The 24,685-nt window shown below is 33.2% G+C and overlaps 1 protein-coding gene across 1 annotated transcript; it reads left to right on the top strand.

Annotated features, from left to right (window-relative positions):
* Positions 1-8,111: 8,111 nt before the first annotated feature.
* LOC120183251 lies at positions 8,112-13,207 on the top strand. Its single transcript, XM_039187987.1, has 14 exons — positions 8,112-8,264; positions 8,616-8,689; positions 8,820-8,897; positions 9,542-9,617; positions 9,969-10,033; positions 10,608-10,712; positions 10,920-11,009; positions 11,094-11,168; positions 11,276-11,308; positions 11,406-11,486; positions 11,781-11,840; positions 12,038-12,115; positions 12,624-12,668; positions 12,756-13,207. Exons 1-14 carry the CDS (start codon positions 8,222-8,224, stop codon positions 12,936-12,938), a joined length of 1,086 nt encoding a protein of 361 aa, XP_039043918.1. The 5' UTR covers positions 8,112-8,221; the 3' UTR covers positions 12,939-13,207.
* Positions 13,208-24,685: the final 11,478 nt, after the last annotated feature.

Below are 24,685 nucleotides of genomic sequence, written 5' to 3'. Positions count from 1 at the left end.
TAATTATCCCTAAATATATAGGATAAAATTATATATATTTTTCGGGTCGGGTCGGGTCGGATTTTTTTCACCCTAAACCCGACTCGACCCGACCCGAACAGTACATTTAAAAAAAACCCGACCCGACCCGAACCCGAAATATTTTAAAAAAAATCCGACCCGATCGGGTCGGTCGGGTCAGAACCCGTCGGATTCGGGTTGAGTTGCCATCCCTAATTGATGGGGTAGCTTGCATGTTTTTCTGCTGGAAGTGTTCTCTGACTCCCAACCTTCGTTGTTACACTCGGATTGTGCGATGCCTTATCAAGGAATTTGTGTGATCGCCTTAGTTACACAATTTTTATATTTGAGCCGCCTTTTCATGTTTTCAACTCGAACCCTCCTTTGGTTTCAAGACGTTATTCAGGATTTACGTCTTGAACCCCCCTTTGTCATTTTTCTCTACCATGCATTAATTACATTATTTTTTTTGCAAATTAATCCTGATGGCCGGGATGAAATCTGAAGATAGTCTCTTCAGTTTAGAAATCCATGTATGATTAGAAGGGACTTTTAAGGCACGTAATGTAAGCCAGGGCTCATGGTTATGAAAGAAAATGATAAATAGGCCCAAATAAGTGTTTCAGGGTATTGAACCAAATATCAATTCATTCTGATGCCCTCGATCTTGTCTTGCTCAAAATGTCTCTTTCTCCTGATGCTCTATGATCTTCGAGTGAAGTGATTCAGTGATTCAAGAATGATTGTGCTTGATCAATCTCATAGTTTGAAGCTTGATGTGCCATTTGTCTTTAGGGAATCTTTGCATGTGCTTTTTGTCCCTTTTCCTTTTGACTTTTGCTTCTTTTCTTTTTTGTTCTTGTTTTTTTTCTTTTTTGCTTATTTTCTTTTTTGTTCTTGATTGAATCTTCACAGTTGGTATTTGGCCCACCTTTTGGTATTTCTTTTGGATTGATGTCTTCACCCATGTGAGCAGATTTCTTCCACCTTGCCCCCCAGTGTGGAGGGTGATGCTTGGTTAGGGTTGAATCAGAAGAAAAATACTATAGGCTCAAAAGGGGACACAAGAGATATATTTTTTCTCCTGTTGTGAAGGGATAAAGAAAGAAAGCCGTCCATCATTTCATACATGGATGTCCTCACAGAAGAGGTATCCCCAGGGGGATAGATTTTCAGGATTAATTCTATTTACATGAAAACAGTATAATTAATGCATGATAGAATTATTTCGGATGAATTCTTCTTCTTTTTTCCCCCAGATGTCTTAATGTTCAAGCTCGCTGCGAGATGCCCCAATTTATGTCTTAGAAGAATGCTCATGTTCAAATGAACAACTTGATGTTGTGGGCTTCAATGGTGTGAAAATGTCTATTTTGAGTCTAAAAAGACAATGGTGTGATCTTATTGACTCAAAGAAAGGTGTGGGTGTATCAAAAAGATAAAGGTAATATTCAAGAATTTCAAAGGGAGGTAATGTCAAAATTTGGTCTTTTTGGTAATGACCATGAGTTATTTTAGGTAAAGAATCAAGGTATTTTATTTTGGGGTTTAAGACAGGATAAGAAAGGTCTAACCTTGCCATATGTAAAAAATCTATAATTCTTGAAGAATTAAAAGAATCCTTAATTCATTTAATATTCGAATAACTAAAGATTAGAATTTGTTCAATTGCACCACCTTAGAAAGTAGCATAAATTCAATCCTTTAAAAGATTAAGCAAACGATGAAAGATTAGAGACGTGTTTAAACAAAACAATCCTTTAAGTGCAAATGGTATATGTCATGCCCCATTCTTCGGCCGTTTATGCCCCTGAATCCATCAGGTTTTGGATCTTGCGCTTCAGCGCCTTATAGTTCTCAGAGGAATGTTTGGGGCTTCTTATGTGGTAACAGCTAACAGCTTCAACATCGTAGTCCTTAGGATATGGGGATTCTTTTCTTAGATCATCATGGCCAGCTTTGTCCTATCATCGGTTGATCATGCTATTTAATGTTACAATCTTGCTTCCATGTGGTTAAATCCACTTCATCGAATCCTTCATGACTTAATTTCATGTTTGTGAAAATGCTTAAAAATGTAGATGCAAAAAGGCAAAACTACAAAATGCAAGAATGCATGAAATGTTCGAGGCATTGATCCAGAAAAGTGTCCATTATTATAAATAATATTTACTTAGACAAAAATGTTTTATCATGTAAGAGATATAAAAACGATCAAAGGTACATTCGGACTAAATCCTCTAGACCCCGAACAACTTCTAGTAGGTTGACAAGTCTTCTGTCTTCATCTGTCACTGGTTGTATGCCTTGTCGGACCATTCCAGCTTCCCTTACCAGGCCGTGTAGATGACGAGCTGCCTTCTGTACTTGATCCAGGAAGTCTCGGATGACTGCGTCTTTGGCCTTCACCCTTTGTTGTGCTTGCTCCCAACAGAAACGCCACTGTAAACCTCCGTCGAAGAGCACTATCTGAAGCTCGCTCACTTTCTTCTTGAACCCATCTACAATAGCTTCTAACTCAGCTATTGTTTTGCCATCTCTCTCATGTCGTTTTTCCAGATCAGCCATCTGGATTCTCAAGCATTGGTTTTGATGCTGATTGTCTTCTAAGCGCCTCTGGGCAGTCTTTATCTGTTCCTTCTAAGCTCTCTCATCAGGCCCTTTGAACTTTCTTTTCAGGCTATGAGCTTCGTCTTTCCAGTATTCAGAAGTCACTTTCAACTTGGAGTTATCCTTGACTTTATCTTGATACCCATTTCTCAAGTCTTCGAGCTCAAAACAGACTTTTTTCTATTCTTTTTCAAGTTTGTCTGCTCGATCTTTCTGAGAGTCGACATCTAGCTTCCACTGATAGCGCTTAGCTTCAAGCTCCTTTACCCTCTGCTTCAGCTCGTTATTCACAACTTCAAACTATGTCTTGGCTATCTTAAGTTCAGAAAAGACGGGCCTGAGATATTCTTCCAGGGTTCGGGTGTCCTCACAGTCTGGCACCGAGATATTGTCATTTTTTCTCAATCTTCGCCACTCCACATAGTCCGGAGTAAGCATGTTTCTGGCAGCTACAACATCCATCCGGAATACTTTCTTCCATGAATCGACTGCTTCCTTGATCATCTTCTTATAGTTGTCACTGTGATACTCAAACTCTGATCTGGCTAGTCCGCATGTTGCTGGGACAAACTGACGTGCCCCATACTGTCTAAGTGCTAACAACAGAGCATACCTAACTGCATCCTAAAGTCCAAGTAAGGTCATAGTGTCGGAGTCCCCACATCGAAAAAGAACGTCACTGAGGAACAACCAGGGGGCTCTCTAGGTAATATCCTGATCTTGGAGATGAGTGAAGATTTTCATCCACTTCTCTTTTGAAGCGCCTTCATGCCATTTCATGGTGATGAACTCTCTCAAAGGTGAATACGTAGTGCTAAATCGGCGGTAGGCAACCCCATTAGTCTTCCAGAAGTGGCTGTGAATCCAGACTTGAAGGAGCTGAACACACCCAATGAATCTATCTCTGCCAGCTCTTTGGTAATGGTTGAGAGACCGAAAGGTCTCGGCTAAGATGGTCGGTACTGGGTTGACTCGTTTCGAAAGTTGCTCAAACAGTTTCACCACGGCTGCGTCAATGTACCCCAAAGTCTTCGAGAATATAATCAGGCCATACAGACCCAGTGCAAACAGGTCTATTGCCTTCCACTCATCGAGATGGTCCTTCATCAGTTGCTTGATATGAAGCCAGGCAATTCCTTCCCCACTGCCTTTACATCGAGCTCGGTCTGGTACCCATCTTTCGTCAACCCCAGCAACCTTGGCTAGTGCACTCTTGAAAGACTGACTTTTGATGTGTTTAATATAAGCTCGCTCCAGTATGATATTTTCACAGTGCAACAGTGTAGTGTACTCTTCAATGGTGGGCATCATGTCCTCCTGATTAAAAGTGAAGCAAATGTATCCCGGGTTCCAGAACTAAACCAAGGCTCTGATCAAGGGCTCATCAGTCTTGATATGAAGTAATAATGCAATGTCACCGTACCGTTGGCTGAACTTCTGTTTCTGATCATTCTTCCAACTACCCAAGATGTCCCAAAGCTCTTGCACGTCGTTCTGCTTTATGCTGATAGAGGCGTAGCTAACCAGTTCTGACACATAGCTTCCTTGAAGACTGTCTCCCCTTTCTTTATGAGTCTTCTCGGACCATAGTCGTACCTCAGGGTTTTTAATCTCTTGTATTACAACATCTTTATCCATTTGTTCAGATTATTTTGTGTGTAATAAATGCTTTTTAAGGATCAATGACCTCGTGTTATGATGCAAATGCTAAAAAACAAACACATGCAAAAAGTTAGTAAAATAATAAATAAATAAAAAAATATAAAAGGACGAAAGAGAAGGAAAAAAAGAAACATGGTTAGGGTAAAAATATCCTAGGTCTTGGAATGTGGTTTCGGGGTAGGCTCTAATTCTCCACAATCTCTCGGTTTAGGTTCTAAAAAATGGTACCCGAGTTCTCCTCGCCGGTGCCCCCTTGGGCTTACCAGACCCTTAGTCCTAAACCCATCACAGGCTTGTGTGGACTAAGTTAAACTCGAGGGGACACATTCCCTTATGTCTATGCAGAGAATAAATTCACACGAAGACATAAGGTATATGAATCCCGAAGGCTACTTGCTAGGCATATACGGCGAATAAATTCACACGAATGCGTCGCTTTCACCCCCACTTAAAACATGGTTTGGAGCTCAGGTATAGAACATTAAGTGAAAAAAAGATTTGAAGGCTGAAATCATGAGAAAACGATTAGTACAACTATTTACGCGAAAATATGATCAAAAGTAAGTAAAAGGATCGAGATGTTACCTTAAAATTTAAACTTACCATTTTTGTTAAAAAACATCTGGAAATTACCTTAGCCTGACTCACTTACTTGTGTCCCCAGCGGAGTCGTCAAGCTGTCGCAACTGTCTTTCGGTTGGGCCCCGGAATTAGGCTTCGACTTAGGAAAATGTGGATTGGAGTCGCCACCGACCACTTTAAAACGAATTTAGGTGGGTCGGACACCATTTTACCTGATCTGCGTTGTACCAGAAACGTGTCGAGTTCGGGAGTCAGTTACGGTCAAGGAAGGATTAGCACCCTTGAACCGCCTTTTCGTACCACATAATTTTCAGTCGGCTTAAATTAAGAAAATTGTAATTTTAAATAAAAAGGTAAAATTTGATCCTGATTACTTACCTTAGATTGATTTGAAAATATCCTTCAAAAATCGAAAAATATGTTAGATAAACAAGGTAAAGAAAACAAATAAGATAAAGAGAATAAAATAAAATGAAATAAATAAAATAAATAAATAAGATAAGGAAAATAAATAGTAAAGTAATAATTATATATAGTAATATTTGAAAAAGGAAAATATATATATATATATATATATATATATATATATATATATATATATATATATATATATATATCAAAGTATTAATAAATAAATAAGCTATATATATACAACAAATATTTAAAAATAGAAAAGCTACCCTCTCACTTCACCGAAAGTGGGGGGCTTTAGTCAGAAATAAGACAAAAAGAGGAAAGTGGGAAAGACTTTAGTTAGAAATAAAATAAAAAAATGGGCCCTCTAAGTTAGTAGTATATAATATAATGTTTAATAATAATAATGATAAAGACACAAAAATTTTAAAAAATAATATAATAATGAATAAAAAATAAAAATAATAAAAAATAATATATATATATATATATAAAGTTATAAGATATATTACGTAAATAAAGAAATAATCAAATAAAAATAATTAAGAATATATATATATATTAATAATAGGTATATAAATAAACTATTAAAAGTATAAAAATATATATATATATATAACTAGATAAAAATAATTACAATATATATAGTAATAATAGACTTATAAGTAAAATATTAAAGAAATATATATATATATATAATAATAATAAAATATAGTAAAAAAATCAAATGAAAATAATTTAAAATATATATATATACACGTATAATAATAACATGAATAATAAAAATAAATGAAAAAAATATCCATATAATAAATAAAGGGACTAATATAGATTTTTAAAAAGCTCTTCCCCTCCTTTAACCGAAAATCAAACCGGTTTTTCAAAATAAGCCTCGGGGAAGCGTAGATCTAAGAGAAAAGATCTCGGTTTCCTTATGTTCATCGGCCATTCCAAAGTAAAAACGGAAAAGAAGAAGTGAAACAAGCCACATGCAAGCGAGAATCGAAGCAATATAGGTAAAAATACCTCTTTTATTTCTCTGTTGAAAATTACTAGTGAATCTTTGGGGCTTATTGCATATTTGCTTTGGGTATTTTTTGTGTGCGTAATCCCGTATGATAATCGTGTTCCCTGGTGTGGTAATTACAAGGCCTATTTATAGTACTAAAAAATCCTATTTTAGACTAGTATTTGAGTCTTAATCCAACTCTATTTTAGATTAGTATTTGAGTCCTAATCAAACTCTTCTTTTTTTGGTTACATGAAGACTCCTCGGTTGGCAGGACAAAATCTAGTGTCTTCACATCGTGTTACTCAAATTTGGATGTAAATGACACTGGCATGTGTTTGATATAGATTAATTATTATTTTAATTTACAAATAACAATGTAAAAAAAATACTTGGTTATAAAGTAAAAACGGTCCCGACTATAGGATATTATTTTATTAAGTCTTTCGATCATTAAAAGTTATAAAATGGTTCTTAGGTTATAGAATGTTGTTTTGTTGAGTCCATGGATTATTAAAAGTTATAACTTTGTCACCTAATTATTCACCATGTTCTAAGCTCGACTTTTTCTGTTAACGTCCAACTTAAACAACTGTTAATTTTTTAACGAAAAATGACGAGTTTAGTCGAGTAATTATTTTGTAACTTTTAATAGTCGATGGACTTAACAAAATAATATTCTATCGTCGAAAAACTATTTTATAACTTTTAATAATCGAATAACTTAATAAAGTAATACCGTATAGTCGATCTACTTTATTATTATCTGAATAGTAAAACGAGCTGAATGACCGGGCCGAATCTAATACAAAATCATTTGACATGATTAGCTATTTTCGTGATATTCGAAGAATTCAAGGGGCCTTTATCGAAATAACCCACATATTTAGCAATAATTACGATGCTATGCCCGAACCAAGTAATCAAACTCTTATGGCTTAATTGTAATTGTTGTACTTATGATAAATAATGTGTCAACAACATTTATTAAAGTTTTCATCAATTAATTTCATAATTATGTTATATTTAAGATCATGATGCTAGAGTTAAGATGATAAAATTTTTATACGAAAATTCCATTACGATTTCACTAAAATATTTGCTAGTTTGATCTTTCATCATCCTAATCAACTATTATCCGTCTAAATTAGGAGTAAATTACTATCAATCTCTATAATTAATTATTTTGTATCCTTAAATATTAGGGTAAATTTATACGTTTACTACATGAACTATTAGTTTTGGTCTATTTTAGTACCTAAATTTTTAATTTTTTCAAAATCATACCTAAAGTTTAGTTTTTGTTTCATTTTAGTATCCCGTTCAAAATTTAACATTAAATTTTAAAAAATTGAAAGTATAGGTACTAAAACGGACCAAAAATGATATTTTAGGTACTAAACGCTCTAATTTTTTAACGGCGGGTACTAAAATGAAATAAAAATTTAATGTTAGGTGTGGTTTTGAAAATATTGAAAGCTTAGGTACTAAAATGTATCATACTTGATAGTTCAGGTACTAAATGTATAGTTTACCCTAAATTTTATTTGATTCCTTTTATCTATTACACATGTCATCTTCTGATTAGACCATGCCAGTTTTTAACAAAAATACACATGTCAGCTTCTGATTAGACCATGCCAGTTTTTAACGAAAAAAATGGGAGAAACTAATGTGGTAGACTGAATGAAAATTGAGGGTTAAATTGAAAAAATAAAATATTAAAGGTATGAAATTATAACCACACTATAGTATGGGGGAACCCATGTATTAAGCCACCTCTTAAATTTCCAAGCTATACCTAATCTAAACAGTCCCAAAATCCTTCTTCCAATGGAAAATAAAACCCCAGCAATTTGTTTCATGCTACTCTAGCAGTAATCTCTGCTGTCCCCGTATATACGCTCACAACGTACAAACATACGGTACAAACCGTAGTCCTCCATGGCTCTTCCTCTTGGCAAGTTAACTATCCTTGTTGGTGCAGGTCCGCACAATCATCGCTCCTCTCCAATTTTTCCTTTTTTTTAACTTACGAATCAGTTATTGTTGCGATTGTTTTGTTAGAGTTCGTGTTGTCGATTTTCGTTTGGTTTTGTAAAACTATATTTAGGGTTTTAGAAAAGTTCTGGATATTGACTAATGTTTAGTTTTTGGGATTTACGTTGTTCGGGACTTTGATTGGTCGTGGAACCCGCTGGGAATGTGTGCTAATTTTGTTGAAGTTTCAAAATTAATCGAAGCCGTTTAAGTCCAGGCGCGTTGCAAAGCTATAGCAATGTAGCTAACAATTTTGATATGCCTCTGCTTAAATTAGACATTGTTTGTTGTCTTTTAGGAATTGTTGGCTCAATTCTTGCAAAAGAAGGAGGCATTTCAAGTGTTTCTGATTTTGTATCTGGTGCTTTCAAGGTATTTTTCCACTTCTCTGAGCTGTGACTTAAAAATAAAGATATTTGTTTGTGTTCCTTAAAATATGTGAATTTGAGATGATGGTTTATTTTATTTCTTCCTTAATTTATAATTTTTTCTCCTGCTGCAGATTGCTTACCGGCAACTTAAGAATGATGATTCTAATTCATCTGTAAAAAAGCCACGCAATGACTATTTGGTGGATCAGGTTTGTATTTGGTCTTCTAATGTCCTTTATGAGTGCTGAAGAATATAATGATTATCTACTAAATTGGCCATTGTTTGTGTTTCTGGTATTTGGAAGTATTTCTGCTTGTTTGATTTGTGTGGTTGAAAACTGAAATGGCAATTGGAAAATGATGAAAATTGTTTTCATGAAGTTCTCTCTTCTTTTTTTTTTTCTTTATGGGTGGACCCTTGACCAAAATTTTTTTGGTTGAGAAGATATTTGTGATCTCCAGGTATTGATGATTGCAAATAATAGTATCACCTCTTTTTAGAGATGACATTAGGTTGCAAATCCTTGAAAATCAATTTATTATGATATTTTAATTTGCAGATAGGGGGTGGCTGCATGCCAATTTTATTAGAGCATAAAATTTTATATTAATTTCAATAATGAAAATAAAATGTTAGCATCAGATCTGGAAAATTGGCAGATTCAAGTTTGTGTGCATTATTGATTATCCTTTGTATTTTCATGCTTTTGTTACTTTCTTGAGCAAAGTATTATTGATAATGTTAAGCAATCATGATGTGTTTTGTTATTAATTATGTGTGCATGATAACTCCCTAGTATCATGATACTTGCTTTAGTATAATATATATCGTCTTTCTTGTTTCTGTTTACAGGTTAACAGCCTAAGGAAGGAACTGCAAATCTTGGCATCAAACAGACCAATTACAATTGTTACTGGGCGTGGCACAGGTTATTATTGTTACCATTTTTTGACAGTTTAAGGGGAAAATATTGTTGTGTATCTTGCACCGAATGAAACCATTCTAACTAGAAATTTTAACAATATTATTCCAAATTTTATTTTCCTGTCATTCTTTTATACAATATACACAACTATTTTGGATCCATAGTTCTGTACAAATGATCAAATAATGAGTATCCCTTCTCTTAATTAGCTGCTGACTCTTTTATATTTAGAACTGTTTTATTAGTTTTCTTAATTTTTTTCTGGAGGCATGATAACTTTCAATATAGATCAATTATATTCAACACTATCTAGTTCCTGAGCATTATTTTGGGGAATGTTTTTGTTTCATGCAGGTACCAGTAAATACGGCATAATTATTGTTGTTGTTGTGGTTGGATATGGCTATGTTTGGTGGAAGGTAATGAACTTTTATTCCCTTTGAGTGTACTTATGTGTGTAGGTTGTTAGGGAGCAACCTAATAAGATGTTTGTGATAACTGATCTGGATAAAAATTTCTCACACATTTTGCTTTTTCTTATTGGCCAAGGTAGTTAGCTTTGCCAAGTTCAAGAAACCTGTTCTTTGCTTTCAGTTGGTTTGTTATATTTCATTTTATACACATATAGAGCTCATTGTTTTTCTCATTAATCCCTACCTTTTCTCCAATGTGTAATTTGTTTAGATTTAAGATCGATGAGAAATTGTTTTGCCACTTGGACATGGTATAGATCTTGCATCAAATTAAGTCTTTGAAATTTGAGCAGTTGGTGAGAATTTTATTAGGAGTGATGGATGACGGTCTCAGTAATTGAAGCTGATGGATTTATGGTTATATATAGTAGCACTGAAAATTTTCACCATAAGAGTGTAAAATGTGATCCAGAGAAAGTATTGGAAGAACTGCTTCGATAAACATTCAAATAGTAAATGGTTTGCGTAAAACATGCGTCTTTACTCTTGGCTATAAGTTTTATTCCTTGACTGGTTTCAGGGTTGGCGACTTCCTGATATGATGATGTTTGCAACGAGGCGTAGTTTATCTGATGCACGTGAAGCTATAGCCAAGCAGCTGGAGAGTGTTTACTCGTCCATCTCGGCAAGTGTTTCTTTTACTGGCATAACTTTCTCTCTTTTAAATTTGTTCATACCTGCCTACATCCATGAATGGTCATTCTATGAAGGTTTCAAGTACCAAATTACATGATTTTGGCATCCATATTTATGTCTGTTTTTCCTAGAAATTGACCAAACTCTCCTCTGACCTCTTCCTTTTTTTTAAAAAAAATTCCTTGTTGCCTTATAGGTTACCAGACGGCATCTATCCTCAAGAATTGAGAGTGTGGATAATCGTCTGGATGAAATTGCTGATGTTACTGCTACTACACAAGAGGAGGTGAGATAGAAGATTGTAGTAGAAGCTTAAGTTTCATGTATCGGTCCCATTTGTTATTCACTGACAATTGATTGAGTTTTATAGGTTTCTCTGATACAAGACAAATCAAAGATGCTCAACACCAATGTTCAGTCTGTTCGCTACGTTGTTCAAACTCTGGTAAGCATGTTTGGTAATCTGAAGAATAGATTTTGTTGCATGTTAAAATTTTTAGATGTGAAACTAAGACGTCCTTCTCTCTCCTTTTTGTTTGGGTTGATATGCAGGAAAGTAAGATTAAAAGAATAGAAGGGAAGCAGGTAATTCTTTCATTAAACAAAAATATAGAGTGCAATTTAAACAAAATTCGTGACTGTTCTTTGCTTTTATTAATGTGTAAATTTTCTTTCATCTTAGGATATGACAAACGAAGGGGTAAACTGGTTGTGCGATTATGCCCAGACTATGGAACAGAATAAACCCACTGATCATATCCAGGTTTGTTTATGTTATGCGTCTGATCTGCAATGAACTTGTATGTTTTCCATTATATTTCTCTTCTTTCAGTGGTATCTATTTGTCAAGATTTTGTTATGTGAATGAATATATAGTGGTATGCTTGAGCTTGAAGCTAAACATATGAACAAATGATTATTGTTCTTTTGGATCACTGCCAATCACAATCACATTTCTACCGTTGTGTTTTTATATTCACTTAATTTAGACGTTGGCTTTCATGTTGGTTCCTATTCCTCGTGTTTCATCATCCTGAGTGTTATTTAACTCTTGCAGGCTTCCCCCACAAGCTCTTCCAGACCAGCTCTTGAAGCCCCAAAGAAAGCACCGTCTAGGGTCAGATTCTTTTTCTCTTTAATGCATGGTGTGATGAATGATTACTGCTCTGAAATTAAATAATGGAACTTAGAAGTTTGGTTCAAATTTGTTTTTGACCAAACATGGGTCAGTCAATATCAGGCTTGCGAATGAGAAATCAGATGTTGAAACTACCTGTTGTTTTTTTAACAAGTATTTTCTTTGTGTTTAAGCAGAGTGGATCTTTGCCTCCCATTGTACCAGTAGAATTGCCATCACCATCTCCATCTCCGGATTCCAATGGTACTCCCAAGGTTAGTTGACCTCACAGAATCCTGAATTATGAGAATTAAAAAAAAAAACAGAAAATTACTGAAGTAGTTCTGGAAAATGAAGGGGAAGTGTGGCAATGTTATAAGAAAAACCTTGTGGGATAGCGGATTTTTGGTTATCTCATATCTGGCATTTTATTTAATATTTACTCAACAATAAGACTCATATGTCATCAATTCTTACACTAGATTGTTGATGGTTTCTGTCATGTTTATCTCTGCATGCATTGAGAAATTTGGCTCCACTTATAAATCGGTCTTTGGAATCAATGTTGCTCTGACTTTTCATTAGACATGCATGTAAAGATTACTGTCCAAAAATCTTCCAAAAAATTTAGAAATAATGAATTTTCCTATATCTGACACTCACACTTCGAGATACATAGATTGGAATCAAATCATGGCATCAAGTCCAAACCAAATGGTTTTGTCTAAAACAAGTTTTCGTCCCTTTTAGTAAACCCTCCTCTCCCATTTGGTTTCTTGGCAGGTTAAGAGATCTCCAAGAAATGCATTCTACGGCTTTGGCCTTAAGGTTTCAACCCTATCTCTCTCTGTAACAAGTGGTCTCAATGTATCCTTTTTATGGTTTCAATGCTTACATTACATATCTGGTTTTCAGGAAGTAGGTGAATCAAGCAGCCGTGATGTCAGCAACTGTAACCGGGCTCCAGAAGATAATACCAATGTCTCCGCAAGTTCCGGTTTCTTCGGGACAATGTTTTCCGGTCGGACCAGTTCTTTTCCTTTCCTCGCAAGAACTCGCAGCGCAACTAATGCTGTGCCACAACAGATGGGAGGTTAAAGCGGACAACAATAGTAAACATCGTATTTTCTGCTTGATTCGTATAGATGGCCTTTCCAGGCCTCAAGACTCTTCAGTTCAGTTCCCTTCAAATGGACCGGGAAATTTTAAAATCCAAAATGACTCATCCTTCCATTTGATAGCTCTACTAGAAGCTAAACTGCAGTGGGTGCTGAATTTTGCAGAGATGGTTCAAGTAAATTCTGAATTTTAGATTTCTTTCTTATTTTATTTAGATCATAGGTTAAAGATTTGATGGATCATACACTTTCACCGATTAATAGCTAAAAATTAAGTAAAATAAAATATCTCATCCTATGTGGTATGGAATCAAGTCTAGACATACCAATACGTAATATATTTCAGTTTAGATTTTATTCTTGTCTAATTTTATTTCGTTGGATATAATTATGATTGTATTTGTAACTTCAAGAAAAGGGCCATTGTTATATAAAAGCTTTAGTATCAAATGGACGTGCGTTTGGTTCATGGAATGCGAGATTATAATTGAAAGGTAAGATTATTGATTATGTTTGTTTAATTGGGTTGGAATGTAAAATTATGATGTTTAGTTGAATGCAGAAAAGAAAACGAGAAAAGGATTCGAGTAAATGTTAAGTTGTATTCCTCAAAATTCAAGGTTTGAACGAGGCCGGCAAATGCTTCGATTTATAGTTGAAATCTAATGCTTTCAATTAATTATATCGACGGTTAAAATTAAAGCACATTTTACGTAGTCTTCTTATTTGAAGAAATTACATCATATATGAGAGCGAAAAAATCAGAGGCAATATATATTACTAAATTACCGTTGTTACATAATGTAAAATTATCGAGATCTTAATTTTATTTGGGAAAATTTACTACAGATTAAATTAATAAAAAAAAAGTGTAAAAATTTCAAATTACGGGGTGTTATGAAATAATATAAAATTAAGTATCTAAACCATATTCAAAGGTAACTTTTGGTGCCTAAAGAATTTTTTGTTAAAAATAGGTTTTTAAAGTTAGGGGTGTATAAATCCGGATATTCAGGTCTTCGGGTATTTGATTTTCCGGCCTGTGTCCCGACCCAGATATTGCAGGTACATGTAATTCGGGTAATCAGGTACCCGGTTTTTTATCATTTTCAAATTATTATTTTTTTAAAAATAAAACTTATATAATATATAAAATTATTAATAATTAAATATGTAATATTATAATATATATATAAAAAATAAATGTACCCGGGTATTCGAGTAACTGGGTACCAGAAAAAATGTAACTTTGTGACCCGAGCCTGACCCGAAAAATGTCGGATCGGGTCTTTTCTGACCTATCCTAAATTAAAAATTCATATATTTTTGTATACTCTTCGAAATCGGTATCCGTTTATTTTAAACGAAATTAGACTGATATATGAATCCAACGGTACAGAGATCATGCTCTAATCATTTCTTTATAATTTATCATGATTTTCTAAACTTACTATTTGTATAATAATTTTTAGGCAGTTTTCCTTAATTAGTATCCTTAGTTTATTCCATAATTCTATTAGCTTACCAAATGAACATATATGCATGAATCACAAATCACATATTATTTATGAGTCACTTCTTACCTTAGTAACTTTGTCACTGGCTCATCGCAAACCAATGTTCGTTCGATAAATTAAATATAAATTAAATATGCACTCAGCTTTGTCTCGCTATCGAATCTTCTCTACGATAATCTTCTCAATACATCACTTTTCCTTCCCTTTCAAATTACTCGAATCACTAGATTTATCGTTGTCTGACGCCGCCATAAAATAACATAAAATATTCAAACTATATGTTAGTATCGAACTAATTATAATATAAGCTTAAATATAAAATTCGATAGAAATAAAATCGATGCTTAAATCGATATAAAACTAACTTATATTTTCCATCAAAATTTCAAACTTCTCAAAAATGCTCATTCGATTCCATAAATATTTATTTCCTTCATCAACTCTTCAACTTTTGCCAATTGCACAATCAAGCCACTAATTATGAATTCTTTCTAGAATTCACCTTAACTTTTTCATTCGATTCATAATGATCCTTCACCATTATGATCATTGCACATTAATTACTAAATTTTCCAGAACCTTAAATATATACTCAATTCAATACTTTAACCTTCAAAAACTTTCAATTTCATCCTCTATTTCCTTAGACTTTCAAATTCAACCACCCACTTTAATAAATGAATTTATTAATGTGAAATTATCATTTTACCCTTAATGAAACATGATAATTTCAACTTGCCATTGGAATATCTTCCATTTTAATATTCCAAAGTCAAAGATGAACAAATGAAAATCCACTTTCTGCCTTTAGCCTTGCAATTTTTTGAAAATTACAATTTAGTCACTAAAATTCACAATTTTGGAATAACATGGAAAATCGTCCTTAATTCCACTGATCCATGTTAAATTTCACTTTTCTCAATTATGGAAATAATATTTCCAACCTTTATCTAGCATCCTTCAAAATTTCGTGAAATTTTGGTTCGATTCGATTATTCGATTTCTTTATCGCTTTATAGCTTTTAACACAAATCTCGTACCGAAAATCTAATAACCATGAAAATTCTTGTTTTAGGCCAAACTATTCATTTACGGGCTAAAATATATAACTTTTCAAAATTATATTTTTGGTCCTTGAACTTTTATATAATTTATACTTTAGCTACTAAACTTTCAAAACATACATTTTAGTCACTAACCAAAATTTGGGGTATTACAATTCCTTCCCCTTAAAGAAAATTCTCCCTCAAATTTTTCATGGATATCTATATATATCTGAAGTAAAAAGATGAGGAAACTGCATTTTCATATCCTATTCTTGTTCCCAGGTTGCTTCCTCAACTTTATGGTTTTACCATAGAACTTTTTCGAATGGGATCGTCTTATTTCTTAGTTCTTTGACTCCATGTGCTAGAATCTTTACATGTTGCTCTTCATAAGATAAATCCGGTTGGATCTTAATTTCCTTCGGTGCAATGACATGCGAAAGAACTAATCGATACTTCAGAAGTATCGATACATGAAACACATTATAAATCTTATCCATTTTTGGAGGTAATGCTAACTAGTAAACTACCGGTCCAACTGTCTTTATAATCTCATACGATCAATGAACCTTGAACTTAACTTTCCTTTATGCTTAAATCTCAGAACTTTTTCTAAGATGAAACTTTAAGAAATACTTTATCACTTCCTTGATATTCAATCCTTTTTTGTATACTTTTTTACTTTTTCTTTGAAGGTCTTTAATCTAGTCTGACAATGCAAGTCTCAAACTTAACTTTGCAACAAGCGCACCATCATTCTTCATTGAATCAATCATCTAAAGCTTTCAAAGTAGAGAAGATATTTCGACTAAGTGTGTCAGCTACTACATTAGCCTCTCCAAGATGATAATCATTAATCACATCAAAATATTTTAAAAACTCATTCCATCTCCTTTTCTTTAGATTCAATTCCTTTTGAGTTAGCAGATATTTTAAACTTTTATAACTTGTATAAATATAATACCGCTCATCATAATTAGCAGTGCCAACTTTTTAAAGTAAAAATTACAATTGCTAACTCCAAATTATCTTGAAGAATAGGCTATCACTCTATCTTCAATATATTAATACGCATCCCAATCCATTATAAGATGCATCACTGTAAATTACAGAATATTTACTTGATTCTAATTGCACTAAAACCGACATTTCCATCATAATCTTCTTAAACATATCGAAACTTTCTTGACACTTTTCAGTCCAAACGAATAACACGTCATTTCTAAACATCTTAACAAGTGGAGAAGCTATTATAAAAAAAAATTCACGTATCTCCGATAGGAACCAATGAATCCCAAGAAATTTCGAACATCTTTAAAAATTTCCATTCTACTATAATTTGTACTTTCTTGGAATCTACTTTATTTCTTTCTACTATTATCACATGGACAAGACAAATAATTTACAGTAACCATAATTCACATAATGACAACTTGGCATATAACTTTTCATTTCGCAGTGTCTAAAATATAATGCGAAATTGGGTGTCGTGTTCTTCTTCAGTCTTAGAATAAACTCAAAACATCATCAATAAACACGACCTCTAATTCATCAAATCTATGAATATTGCAGGGGCATTAGTCATTCCAATTAACATCATTATAAACTCATAATGACCATATCAGGCTTCAGAACATCTTTCTCTTTAATCACCAACTAAATATGCCCAAACCGAAGATCAATCTTCGAAATCACTAAAGTACCTTTAAGTTGATCAAATAGATCATCAATCCTTAGAAAAGAGTATTCATTCTTTACTCGCACTTTATTTAGCTAAGGGTAATCCCTATATAATTGTATCAATATTTCTTTTTAACTAAGAATACTGGTGTACCCCACGAAAACACACTCGATCTAATAAAACTCCAATCAAGTAACTTATGTAATTGTACCTTTAATTCTCTGAGTTCGGTTGGTACCATTCAGTACGGGGTCATTGAGATAGGTATTATACCCGAAAAATATCAATCTTAAGCTCCACTTCTCGATCAGGAGGTTATCCAGGTAACTTATTAAGAAATACATCTGAAAACTCCCAAACTATCGAAATATCTTCCAATCTAACTTCAGATATTCAGTTGTCAATTACCTTTACCTGAAAAGTTGAACAGACTTTTAACGTCAATTTCGTTGCCAATACTGCAAATATCACATTAGGTGATAATTTCACCTTTTTCTCCGATTTCTTTTATTTTGGAACTCTTCACATTTTTCATAAATAATCGCTTCCTACGAAAATCTACCCCAACCATGATGCGGAGATAAACAATTATTTATTAAAACAACTTATTAATGCATTTCACTATTAACGATAAATTTGCCACTTTATTACTTACTGTTATTCTTTATACTCTTTCTCACTTCTGTAATCCTACTTTAGTTACTATAATCTTGAAACCTTTTAAAAAAAATAGATTAACAACTACTCTCATTCAAACTCATTTTAAAATCTTTTCGAAGGATAACATAATTATCATCTGGATCATTAAGAACTTAGGTTTCTTAACATTTTTCAGTCCATAACAATGAAATATCCTTTCTCAATAACTTGATAAGTGGAAAAGCAAGCATCGAGAAATTCTTCAAGAATTTCCAATAATAGCCAACTACAAGAAACTTCGAACTTCAGAAATATTTTTCGGAGTTTTTCGTTCCATATAACTTTTACTTTCTTGGAATCAAATTTGATTACTTCTGCCAATATCATAGAGTCAAAGAAAAACAACTTTCGATAACTAGAATTCATACTTTGACATAAAACATTTTAGTATTATCAACTTTTTTACCCTTATCCTTAGTTTCCGACATCTAACACATACATTTCAAAAATTATGTTAGTAAGGAGTAGCATCACAAATAAAATCATCAAACCATACCAGATCAGTAATTTTGACATCCTAGTGGCATGTACATATTTCTAACATAATATATGCTCGTTTAGACCGAGAATCGACTAAACTTGTAGCTCTAATACCAATAAATATAACACCTACAACCCGTATACGTCTCGAAATACAAGTTAAAGATGTTTCATCAAGATTACAAACATTCACTTATCATAAATGCTTAAAATTTGTTTCATTTTAAAACATTTCGTTATCAACTTTAAAACAATTTCATTAATTGTGTATAATCATAAAATAACAAAATTTAAAAGTTCAAAACGAATAAAATTTTAAGCGTTTATGATCAGTGAATGTTTGTAATGTTGATGTAACATCTTTAACTCATATTTCGAGACGTATACTGGTTATGGGGTGCTTTATTGAGTCATTTAACTATTACAAGTTATAAAATGATCCCTTGATTATAGAGAGTTGCTTTATTAGGAATTGATGGGAAGAAAGAATATGCAAACAATTATAGTCAAAAGACCAAATTGAGTAAAATAAAAATTTAAGGGATTGAATTAAAAGAGAGAGTATATTTTTAGTAAAAAAGTAAGAATCGAAGTTACATAGGTATTCTTGTGGTGTATAGAGGAGTCAAGAAATTGGTGGAAAGAAAGAATCTGTAAACAATTATAGTCAAGAGATCATATTGAGTAAAATACAAAGTTAAGGGACTAAATAAAAAGAGAGACTACATTTTTAGTAAAAAATTAAGAATTGAAGTTACATAGGTATTTTATTGTGTTATATGAGCATATGGTTCAAATTGGTAAGAAATACTTAAAATAAAGAATGAATTGAAGAAATAAAGAAAATATAAAAAATAAGGGACTAAATTGAAAAATAGAAAATTTGTTTTCAAAAATAGGAATTGAAAGTGCATATGTATTCTAAGATGGTTTAGGAGCATGTGGTTCAAATTTGGTAAAACGTGGACTTAAAATGAATGAGAAATTGAATGAATAATGAAACCGGGGACTAAATCGCAAAACTGTCAAAATACTTAGTCAAATTTTTGGTTTTTCGAAGTAAATCGAAATTTCAATTCGACTCAAACTTGAAAACCGAATTGACTCGAATAACTCAAAATTGAAAAAAATTGATTTTTCATGTCGAGCCGAATTTTGCTCACCCTTAATCTCAATCAGCAAGTTAACGTACAAATTAAATTGCCATCAAATTTTAAGGAAAAAAACATGAGTTTCGAACATAATGAAAGTCAGGTGACCATTTTGTAACTTTTAATAGTCAAGGAACTCGACAAAACAACTCCTTATAGTTGAAGGACCATTTTGTAACTTTTTAAAAGTCATGGGTCTTAATAAAACAATATCCTATAGTTATAGGATCATTTATTTATTTTATCCTAAAAAATTTCAATTAAATATTTAATGTTGACCAAATAGACTTATGAATTTTCTATGAAATTCAATGGAATATTGTATGAAGTTGAATGCTTACCCTTGTAACATAGAATAACTAACTTGTGTTAGAAGTTTGCAACAAATCATGGTCCAAGAAAGAAGAGAGAAGGGCCGAATCTTACAAGGAAGTAGAGAGGGCAAGTTCTGGTCAGGCAGCAGCAGACAATATATTGGAACACGGTTCACAGCTCCATTGACGTTGAAATTATTTTATAGACCTGATTCCTCAGGTCGTCTATGATCCCGGCCTTTATTAATTTTAAAATAACTTTTAAATAATTGTTCACTTTTTATTTACACGTAAAAAAAATGTTAAAATTAATCTTGAAAAAAAATGAGATCAAAAAATGTTATTTGGTGGGATCATAAGTGATGTGGTGAGCCAGATCTATCTAATAATTTTTCGATCTGATTCTATTAGTATAATCTTATGCATATGCTTCACGAAAAAATTATTAGATAGATCTGACTCATCATGTCATTCGTGGTCCTAACTAATAAGACCCATCCACCTCATTTTTTTCTAAGGTAAATCTTTACTTTTTTCCTACATATAAAAAAAATGAGTTGGTAATTATTTACAAATTACCTTGAGATTGATGAACCTTATTGCTTGAGATCACAGATGACGTGATGAGCCGAATCGATCTAATAATTTTTCATGTTTCACGGACCAAAAGGCAGTAGTAGGGATGACTCGAAAATTTTACACCCTCCACCCGACTCGACCCAACCCTACCCGAAATAATAAAAAATATTTTATTTAATAAAAATAAGATTTAATTGAAAAAATTAATATATAGAGGGCTATTATTATAATTATCTCTAAATATATAAGAAAAAATATATTTATTTAAGTCGAATCGGGTCGAATATTTTAAACCCTAAACCCGAACTCAACCTAACTCGTACATTACGTTTAAAAAATTCCACTCGACCCGAACCCAAAAATTTTTAAAAAAAAACTCCAATCCACGTGTCGATCCCTATGAAGTAGTTTCTATGACGGTCCAAAAAGCAAAACCAAGTCTTGGTCAAGATCTCTTTTTACATTACTTTTCTTAGGGGTTTTTTAAGCATAAATTCCATTTGGAAGCTTCATTGCATTGGATCATCGAAAGCCTCTAACACTATCTATATGCAAAAAAATATTCCATGAACTAATCATATATAAAGAGTAGAGGCCGTCGTTATTAACAACAACCCACCCCAACCCAAAAAACACCATCCTTTCTATCATCTTCTTCTTGGAGCTCAAGCTCTTTGCTTGGACAATACTTCAATGGAGACCACTCAGAAGAAGAACGGCCTCTTCAAAAGCAAACTACCCAACCCATTCTCTCGACCCCTCACTAAGCTCTCGCCCTCCATAATCTCCAACACCGACCAGTACAACATGGCAAAGGTCAACTATCCGACGATTCCCATGGTGTCCAAGCAACCGACCGGTTTCAAGCAACACGAGGCCGTGTCTTACTTTAATAAGTCGCCTAGCTTCTACGATCACAAAGGCTATGCCGATGAAACATGGGGTCGCGGTGACCAAAACGTGGATTCAATGGCCGCCACCTTTATTTCCAATGTCAGACGACGGCGTTTTGAGCTCGATGAGGCCCACAACTGAGTCATCTTCGCCATGGCTGAGTTTCAGAGACTAGTATTTTGGCTATATATATATAACAGAGATTAGTGCTTCTAGTGATGAAATTTTATCCATCGTGAATTATATTTCTTCCATATCTGTAAAGCCTACTATGGGATTATTATGATATGCAAGTTGTAGACACCCGTTTTTGACCGGGCTTAAAAATATTATAAATATTAATTATATTGTTATTATAATTATTATTATTATTAATATTTATTATTTTACATTTGCGGACCCAATTTACAAACTCAAATTACAAGACCCGAATCCAGAATCGACCCGCTAGCCACCAGAGATGCATGTGTGCTTCATTGCTGCTCTTATCCATGCATATGAGCTACCGCCAATCATGCCATATTCATCTCACGTGGAACCTGTAATCATCCACTGAACGTTCAAGCAGCAACCAAAGTCAAAAGAAAAAGAAAGCAATTTAATCCCGAAAATTTCGGGATTTCACTTAACCTGCTCCAATCAAAGTCTCACCAAAATGAAGAAAATCAACATGCAACGACAAAGGAAAATGGTGAATTCAAAGCAACCATAAATATGGGGGAAATTATACGAGCAGAAAAAAAGGGGGGAAGGGGAGTAGCCATCAACTTGAGAGCAAACAAATGATATCCATCAACCATTAGAAGCAAAGAAAAAAAACAGGAGAGGAGCAGCGATTGTAATCAAATTGAGGAAAAAAGAACCCGGAAACAAATTGTAATTGGGGTTTCACTTTTTTTTTTATCGAGAGTAATAAAAAACATTAAGGTATTTCCTTATTTTAATTTGTTTTTTTACTTTAATAGTGTTAGTGTGTGTGCTTCAAGATGAAATACGAGTAGAGAGAAAGAGTTTTTTTTTACATGGGTTCGTTGCTTCGGGTTTCTATCGGAGTAGATTTTAAACGTGGTTCATCTAGACTTTATTCCACGGCATAATAGCTCAGTCAAAATTAGAAATTTAGGGGTAAGTTTGTGTTAAAGTAAGAGAAGAAAGAGGGTCGTTTTACCTTAAGTGCATGGCCTCATCGTCTGGGCAGTGCTCTGCCTTTGGTCTTTGGGATTGAGCGTTGGAGAGGGAAATCAGAGAGGCAGGGAAGGGTGTAGAAAAAATGAATGAAAACAAAGCAAATAGAAGGAGAGTGAAAGAAGGCGGCAGCAACTAAAGAAAGGAGTTTAGGTTTCCTAACACTATGTCTCCTTATTATATTATTATTATTATTTTTGTTTTAATATTCACGCATATGTGTAGAACCATTTTAGGGACAGATTTCCTTATTTTAGGTAAATGGGATATGTACATAGAGGGTCCTTCTATCCTTTGAAATCAACTTTGTGCATCAAGTGAAGTGGGGATTCTTTAATTTTGAGCCTTTAAATTTTCATGCAATTTATTTAATCCTTATATATTTGTGTGTTTCTGTTTATTTATTTATTTTTTTTTCCGTTGATATCTTGTTTTAATATTATTTATTTTGGTCTAGATAATTGTTTTATGGTTTCATTGTGATTTCATTGCCTATATTATATGATATTTACATGTGATTTTGATTATTGTCAATTTAGACGTTTAGATTTTAAAGTCACCATTTTTTTTTGCTAACTCATATATATATTATGTATAAACATAACACGTTATGGCACTATGCTACTTTTGAACCATTTCTATTTCACAAGAGAGAGGGATCTTAGCTAGCTGGAAATCAAAGATATAGAGAAAAAGATGCACGGCATGCGATGGATATATATGTTTTAGTCCATCATAGTTTAACTTTTAGTCCATCATAATTTAACTTAATGTGTACGTATATAATGCCTCATATTTATTTTTATATAGATTTTAATTGGATTATCATATATACATATATATATATATTTCCTTAGCCAAATTTGAGTATTATTAGTTTTCTTAATATGTTTTATATATGGTTGTATTCATTTATAGATATAAATTTAGGTACATGACATCTTTTAATTAATTGTATTATCAGCCTCATGTGCATATCTCGGCATTATTACATAATTTGATTAAGGGTAATATCCTTTTAATTTGAAATTGTTTTAAGTGGGTTGTCTAACTGATTAGATATCCGCTTTTAACGATTTTAAATTAGAAGTGTATCCCATTAGTGACACCTAAAAATTGATTTATCACTTTAAAATTTGGGAACGGAAGATAAAGAAATGTTCGGCTATTTAAATTTATCGAGAAAAGGTTGTTATAACTATTTAAGATCTGGTCTCGATATTTTTAAATAATCGAATATTCTTTATCTTTCTAAAGGTTAGGTAATTTTAATTTAATCTATTTTGGTGATTTTAAATATTGTAAAATACATGTGTTGTTATTTTGTTGGGGATCATAAACTAAATTAAACTCGAATTTGTAAATTTCATTGCAAAGACATTAATTAATCGATGAGGTACCGATTTAGGGCGTTGTGGGGGTGCTAATCCTTCCCCACGCGTAACCGACTCCCAAACTCGAATTTTGGTAATGCAGACCTAAATTTGTTGTTTTAATTAAAATTAATTTTTTATTTATTTAAAATGGCAAAACATTTTCGGGTGCCCAATCACACCCTAATCAAAGATTGGTGGCGACTCTTCGAACTCGTATTTTTATCGTGAATGAATTCCCAAATTTTCGAAACGAGAGTTTTCTAAAATCACATTGTTTTTAATTAAAATTCAATCGTAAAGAGAATAATTAAAAATGACGTGTTTTTCCAACAGAAAAAAATCGTTTCGACAGCTTGGCGACTCCGCTGGGGACTTTTTTAGAGAGTCAGGCCGATAGTCGATTAATTAATTGTCTTTGCAATTGAAAGTTATAAATTCGTTCTAATTTGGTTTTTGATCCCCTGTTTGATTTTAATGTTGTTTGTTCGGAATTTGATTAACAAATAAATAGTTGTACTGATCTGTTTGCTATTTGTTTCAGATTAATTATGTGTTTAAAGAGGATTGATTTTGGAGTGTTTTGTAATTGTGTTGTTTTATTTTCGCTTTTCCTCACACACTGCACAGTTGCATTTGCATAACATGAGCTAAAACCCCGCTCTGTCCTATTTAAGTAGGAGTGAGAGACTACTCCCTCGTGTGGTTTTCACCTCCGCATGGGATAGTGGATCACTCCTGGAGCTCACGCCTTATGGTCCTCGTGATGGTATTCACCTCCGCATGGACATAAGGAGGTGTGTTCCCT

This window comes from Hibiscus syriacus, unplaced genomic scaffold, assembly GCF_006381635.1.
Source record: "Hibiscus syriacus cultivar Baekdansim isolate YM2019G1 unplaced genomic scaffold, ASM638163v2 tig00112742_pilon, whole genome shotgun sequence".
Lineage (NCBI taxonomy): Eukaryota > Viridiplantae > Streptophyta > Magnoliopsida > Malvales > Malvaceae > Hibiscus > Hibiscus syriacus.
This window is presented reverse-complemented; position numbering and strand designations above follow the sequence as displayed.